Below are 7,538 nucleotides of genomic sequence, written 5' to 3' on the forward strand. Positions count from 1 at the left end.
GTGGGCACAACAATAGCAGTGTATTGTTTTTATTTTATTTATCAGTAAATTAGAAATATAAAATATTTACAAAATTAGATTTTTGAGAATGAAAGCTCTCTTCCTCACTCTTGTGTTTCATGCTCTTGTGACACATTATAAATCCCAAATATAAGCCCAAAAATAGTGAAATGTGATTGAACCATGAAATTCCACAAACCGAATATAACCGTAGAAAACCAAAAAATTGGTTGGAGTAATTGATTTCGCAACGCTTCAAATGGGAAGTCGCCGATGCACCTGAAACTTAAAATTTCATTCCTCATGTTTCTAAGCCTTCTTGATTCATGTATACGATCACAGATTCTAATCCTAGGTCAAATCATTCATCAGCACCTTCTCAAACGCTCCCTCACGCTAACTTCCTCCACCGTACTCGTCAAACTAACTCGCCTCTATGCATCATGCAACGAAGTAAAACTTGCACGCCACGCTTTCGACGAAATTATTCACCCAAGAACCAATCTCATCCCCTGGGACGTGATGATCAGATCCTACGTATCGAACGATCACCCAGAAAAGGGTTTGGATTTGTATGATTGTTATCTATAACAACTTTTTAAAAAATGATTGTAGGCTTCACGTTGGAAGAATTGATGAATGTTCCGGCTGGATGGAGACGGAGATATCATGACGATGTGACTGTGATGGTAATCACTTTCGGTACAGATCAACGCACCTCAAAGGCTTCTCCGTTTGTGTGATGATTGATGACGACAAAATATTGAATTGGTGAAATTATAAATCATCTCTTTGATCGTATTTAAACGCACGAAACTGATCTTTGCTGGCATTTTAAGTGTACATGTTATTGTAGTGTGGACGTTCTTTAATTTGTAAAACGACAGAATTGGTTCTCTTAATTGATTAAGTACTACTTGTTGTGTGTTCCATATTAAATAATGTAAGAATTGTCAACCTTAGAAATTTGAATCCACGACTACAAGGTTAAGAACCTTATACTCTATCAACTGATCTAAACATATATTGATGATATGAACAACTTAATAGCATAGATAATGAGAAATGAAGTTCTGAATCTTTGATTTATGAGAAAAAAATATTATTCAACGATGATGTGACATGTATAATATAATGTCTCTGATAAATTGAATTTTCTCTTTTTAGGGTTTACCAGTTGTTATGAAGATTTTGAGATATATGTCGAGATAAGATATAAAAGAGCCACGTAATATTAGTATCAGTTTTACCACACTGTAAAATATCTATTGTATTTATTTAAAATTAGATATTACTGGAACTTAAATACAAAACTCCACTTTGAAACACAACAATAAATCCCCACTTGAAATTCACATATGCTAGTTACATAACCAATATGCAATAATAAATAATTTCATTAAGTTCACTATTCACCCTTATATCATTTTTATTGGTTAAAAAGGAAAAAATCATAAATAATTTAATTCAAGAGCATTTCCTCAAACACAATTGAGATCTTAAATACAAACAAAAGATCTAACATAATGTGACATAAATATTATGATCAAACTAAATATTAGATCATAAAAATCTTCAAACATGCAAACCATCCTACTATAATCTAATCATGATCAAACTAAATATTAGATCATAAAAATCATGAATTACAAAGAAATAGACATAAACATTATAAAAATTGATAAAATATAAGAGATATATGATGAATAAACAATGACTAGAGTATTGTATGAAGATTAAAATCAATCCAAACACATCAAAATATTATTTTGATGATGAAAGACAAAATTTGGGCAAACATAATATGTTTCCATTACTTTAGTAAATAAGAAAATAGAAAGTCACATTTATCAATGTGGTGAGCCACAATTCATCTATCAAATACAAGGCTAGAGTTAAGAAGATTAACTACAGATGTGAGTTGGCTTTATTAGAGGTTGATAGCGACGAGTTCTGTGAAGATATGTCTCCACTGTCTTTTCAGACATTCCACCTCTATGAAGAAACCATATGAAACTATCTTGATTAAATTATTATGAGAAGTGTTATCACTTGTTATTATTAACGATATTGATTATTTTTCATCACATTTCTGTAAATTGTTATCAGTTGTATGTAGGTAAACCACATATCAAGGTATAAAACACTAAACCTTCCAGAATACTACATATTTGGAGGGTTTGTATTTGTGTCTTTCACTCATGCATACATTGAGGATGATGTGATTTATGTCGGTTGCGATTCTCTCCTATATGAAACATAATCAAAGACAAAAGAATTTGAGACTAGAGAATAGTACTGGTCATGTTTTATCAGGTGTGTTATTCTGTTTGTTAGAACTCTAAATGATTCTCTATTTAACACTTATTATGTTATCTTCTATTGATTCAAATTTTGAAGTTCCAAAAGTTCAATCATGTGAAATAATTTGTTTTTTATATAAGTGTTGAGAGATGACAATCATGACATCAGTCAAGATTTTATATGCTTAGAAGATTTTCTGGTAACCACCATATCTAATACTTTTTCTTAGTTTTTAACTGAACCATTTAGTTCCTTGAAAAACTATATACTGGAAACATGTATATAAGGTAAATGGATTGAAAGTGAACAGTCTTAATCTCATTGAGCTCGTAGAGAGATGTTGTATTGAATATTTAAGAATGATTTACAAGAGGGAGAAGTTGTGATCCTCCACTATGAATCCGCCAAAAAACAACAATTGAGATTTTGGAATGTTAAAACATTTTCTTAAGTCTAAGAATCTCAAAAAGGCAGTGACTAATTCTGGGTTCTATTCTAGTTTGTAAGTTTCTAAAGTTATGAGAATGATTTTAAAATAACATAAAATGAATGTTTGGTGTTTATTGACTTAAAATTATTTGTTTTGCTAATTCCAATTTATGTCTCTGAAAACCCAACCAAAAATCCCTCTGTTTCCTTTTAGAATGTTGGTGTTTATTGACTTAAAATTATTTGTTTTGCTGTTATGTTATTGCTATCTGGAATAAATTTTGTGGCAGATTTATTTCTTCTCCTCCATTGGACCTCTCTTCGGCGGTCTTGATGTGGTCAAATTACCAGAGAATTTTTCCTTTACAGGTGAAGGTTATTATGAAGCTACTGCTGCAGGTTATTGTCTATTCTCTTTGGCGAGAGCGCAACGGCCGCATCTTCAGGGAAATTAGCCACAGGCCAACGGCGTTCTTCAGGATCGTGGACCGGCAAATGAGAGACAGGCTGCTCTCGCTTACTCCGGCTCCATCGGATGCCCACTCTCTTCTAGAACTGTATTTCTGGTTCATTGATCCCTTTAGCTAATGATGTTTCTTTTATGCTCTGTTTTTCCTTTCTTGCTCTGTTTTCTTTTCAGGTTTTGTAATAAGTTGTTTTGCAATATGTAAAACTCAGAAAATGGTTATAAATCTTAATATTTAGACCCAAAAAAAAAAAAAATACTATTGATATCTTTGTTTTTGTGAAATCAACATCAACGGCTTAGACTGATTTTTATTTTATCTAGTGTTAAATCTTCTACTATCCACTAGAAACACATTTGTTGTGATTTAATTATTTGCAATTTCTCTTTCCCATTGAATCCTATCCAGCTGATTTGGAGCTTAAATCGCACAGGAAAGTGAGGAGGAGTACGAATCGAAGTTGATGAGGAAGGATGAATGAATTCCGGCGAGATTCTGGTGAGAATCCGACGAAGAAACGATGAAGATGACAATGTGTGAAAAGTTTGTTAGAGAATGTATAGCTGTGATACCATATGAGTAAATAATATCATTCTCATTAATTAGTAAAAATGTACAAGTGTGTGTTTTATATACAGACTTCACTCAAGACTAAACCAATCCTATAAACCGAAATCTAACTGGAGGAATCACTCCGTCAAGTTTTCCCTCGATCAAACGTTAGCCCGTGAAGGCCGTTTAATTCTCATCGTGAAATTGGTCTGCGATCAGGTCTTCAGTAGTAAAGATCTCGGAGAAGTCCAAGTCCCAGTTCTTAAACTTCTCAATTCGGCATCATTTAACTGTGAAATTATACTCACTTAACAAGCAATGGTAGAAAACTTAATACTGATAGTTATGATAACTCCGGTTCAGGAAGAAGAAGCTCTAATAGCAGCATACCGAAAAGAAATCGAGGATACAATGGAGATTGTTCGCGAGGTAAGTAAACATAACTAAGTGACTATTAGATTGTAGATTATCATGGCTTTGTTAATTTCTTTTACATATCTTGATCAGGAAATGAAGCTTCTAGCGGAGGTGGACCAACCAGGAAGCATGATAGAAAACTATGTAACGGAACAGAGTTTTGTCTTGTCACAGAAAGCAGCAGGGCTTGTCAGTCTCCAAGCGAGGCTAGCTCGGTTCCAACACCGTCTCAAGGAACAAGAGATACTGAGCCGTAAGAGAGTTCCTCCCCGGTAGTTGGTAGAAGAAAGGAAACTAAAGAACGACTTATGTGTGGTGTTGTCTCAGTGTGAAAGTTGCTTGGGACACAATGAATGAAGAAAATGAAATATTAGTTTCAGTTCCTGCATAAAAAAAAAAAGATCTCTTCTTGAATCGTGTTTGTGAATTTATTTCATTTTATTTGTTAAAATCTTTATTATAAAATTGTACCTTTTGTGTTTCTTATTTTTATCTATCCTTGCGAAAAGTGGACACAACAATAGTAGTGTATTGTTTTTGTTTGAGCACATACGTAAAGCCCAAGTATAAACCCACATGTGATTAAATTCTACAAACCGAGTATAACCGGAGATAACCAAGAAATTGGTTGAAATAATTGATTTCGCAACGGTTCGATGGGAACTTGGCAAGTGAATCCTACTCCTCCGATGTTTCTAAGCCTTCTCGACTCATGTATCGGATCACAGAATCTAATCCTAGGTCAGATCATTCACCAGCACCTTCTCAAACGCGCCCTCACGCTCACTTCCCCTTCCGTGCTCGTCAAACTAACGCGTCTCTACGCTTCATGCAACGAAGTAAAACTTGCACGCCACGCGTTCGACGAAATTCCTCACCCAAGAACCAATCCTATTCCGTGGGACGTGATGATCAGAGCCTACGCATCGAACGATCACCCGGAGAAAGCTTTGGATTTGTATTACAAGATGCTGAGTACAGGCGTTATGCCCACGAAGTACACGTACCCTTTTGCCCTAAAGGCGTGTGCTGGTCTGCGAGCGGTAGAAGATGGTAAGCTGATACATACGCATGCAAAAGGTAGTGGCTCTAGTGATGATTTGTATGTGTGTACTGCCCTAGTCGATTTCTATGCTAAATGTGGGGAAATCGATATGGCCACCCACGTGTTCGACGAAATGCCGGAGAGAGATGTTGTTGCTTGGAACGCTGTGATTTCTGGGGTTTCTTTGTATTGCGGTTTAGCTGATGTTATTGCATTGTTTAAGGATATGCGTAGAAGAGATGGGCTGAGCCCTAATTTATCCACCATCGTTGGGATGTTTCCTGCATTAGGAAGGTCTAGTTGTGCTTTGAAAGAAGGGAAGTCACTTCATGGGTACTGCATAAGAATGGGGTTTAGTGATGATGTTGTTTTCAAGACGGGGATCTTGGATGTTTATTCGAAAAGCAAGTGCATTGTCTACGCGAGGAGAGTTTTTGATTCGAACTGTTTAAAGAATGAGGTGACATGGAGTGCTATGATTGGAGGGTACATAGAAAATGAGATGATGATGGAAGCTGGGGGATTGTTCTTGCAGATGTTGGATCATGGAGATGTGGCAGTTGTGACGCCGGTGGCCGTTGGGCTTATTCTGATGGGTTGTGCGAGGTTTGGAGATGTGAATGGAGGGAGATGCGTACATTGTTACGCGGTTAAAGCTGGCTTTATCTCAGACCTAACCGTTGGAAACACCGTAATTTCGTTTTACGCCAAGTATGGAAGCTTATGTGATGCTTATAGGAAGTTTAGTGAGATTGACTTGAAAGATATTGTTTCATATAACTCTCTCATCTCTGGCTGTGTTGAGAACTGTCGCGCCGAAGAGAGTCTGTGTCTGTTTCGTGATATGAAATGTTCTGGAGTTGGTCCAGATATAACAACGTTGCTAGGTGTTCTGACCGCTTGCTCTCACTTGGCTGCTTTGAGACACGGTTTCAGTTGCCACGGGTACTGTGTTGTTCACGGCTATGCTGTTAATACAACCATTTGTAACGCATTGATGGATATGTACACAAAGTGCGGGAAGCTCGATGTCGCCAAGAGAGTTTTCGACACCATGCATAAGCGGGATACAGTTTCGTGGAACACAATGATGTTTGGATTTGGAAACCATGGCCTTGGCAAAGAAGCTCTTTCTCTGTTCGATAGTATGCGGAACGCAGGTGTGAGCCCAGACGATGTGACTTTTCTTGCTCTTCTGTCTGCTTGTGGCCATTCAGGACTTGTGGATGAAGGGAGACAAGTGTTCAGCTCTCTGTCTCGCGGAGATTTTAACGTCACCCCAAGGATAGACCATTATAATTGCATGGCTGATCTCCTAGCTCGTGCCGGATACCTGGATGAAGCTTATGATCATGTCAACAAGATGCCGTTTAAGCCAGACGTAAATGTGTTGGGTACACTTCTCTCTGCTTGTTTGACGTACAAGAATGTGGAGCTTGGGGATAAAGTGTCGACAAAGATGCACAGTCTTGGAGAAACAACAGGAGGCTTTGTTCTTCTATCCAACACCTATTCAGCTGTTGAGAGATGGGAAGATGCTGAGAGTATTAGAACGACACAGAAGAAAACAGGGCTACACAAGATCCCGGGTTATAGCTGGGTCGATGTTTAACTGATAGATTGGTTTGAGTATTCGTGGAAGTCAGGCACTGTCACAATTTTTCGCCATCTATGATGGATTCAATGGAAGGGATCATGCTGCTTTGTATAAGTCTATTGTGTTTCACCTCCAGTTGCTTGATCACCAAATGAAGCAAAGCCTTGCGAGAAATCGGGATTGTTGTCAAACTCTTCTTCGTTTGATTTGTTTAAACAAGGAGGGTTAGACTGCTTAAAACCGTGCGCTGTTTCAGGCGGAGAATGATGGTTGAGCAAGAAATGGAAGAAAGACCGGATTTAGTATCTTCGCAACATGATAGCAGAGCTGTGCTAGCGACATCCAACGGTAATAAGGAAGCTGCAAGCTGTTCAACTATCAGAGGATCGAAGAAGCTAGGCTCTTGAGTGAACAATTGAACATCTTGATGATCGTTATTGTTGGAGAAAATCAAAGGAAAGCTTAGAATTACTCGTGCTCTAGATACGTTGCATGAAAATCTGAACGATGAACTCATGGGAATTCTCAGGGTTCATAACCAATATGCTAGTTACATAATCAAATATGATGAGATACTAAGTGAACGTGGCCATTAGTTTTCATATTACTTTTTATGTAGTGGGAATATGTTTCCTTAAGTTGAGGATGTGTTGCTTCTTTCCCACGTTTCATGTTTTATTTCTTTAGTTTTGTATTTAAGCATCAGTTGGGAAGAGAAAGAAAGAAG

The 7,538-nt window shown here is 37.2% G+C and overlaps 2 protein-coding genes across 2 annotated transcripts; both read left to right on the forward strand.

Annotated features, from left to right (window-relative positions):
• Positions 1–4,070: 4,070 nt before the first annotated feature.
• LOC106338908 (kinesin-13A) lies at positions 4,071–4,550 on the forward strand. Its single transcript, XM_013777778.1, has 2 exons — positions 4,071–4,181; positions 4,260–4,550. The coding sequence occupies exons 1-2, from the start codon at positions 4,071–4,073 to the stop codon at positions 4,443–4,445; spliced, it is 297 nt and encodes a 98-aa protein (XP_013633232.1). The 3' UTR covers positions 4,446–4,550.
• A 276-nt stretch (positions 4,551–4,826) lies between these two features.
• On the forward strand, positions 4,827–7,538 carry LOC106327872 (pentatricopeptide repeat-containing protein At3g16610). The gene has a single exon (XM_013766171.1). It carries the CDS (start codon positions 4,859–4,861, stop codon positions 6,824–6,826), a length of 1,968 nt encoding a protein of 655 aa, XP_013621625.1. The 5' UTR covers positions 4,827–4,858; the 3' UTR covers positions 6,827–7,538.

This window comes from Brassica oleracea, chromosome C1 (assembly GCF_000695525.1).
Source record: "Brassica oleracea var. oleracea cultivar TO1000 chromosome C1, BOL, whole genome shotgun sequence".
In the NCBI taxonomy this organism is placed as follows: Eukaryota; Viridiplantae; Streptophyta; class Magnoliopsida; order Brassicales; family Brassicaceae; genus Brassica; species Brassica oleracea.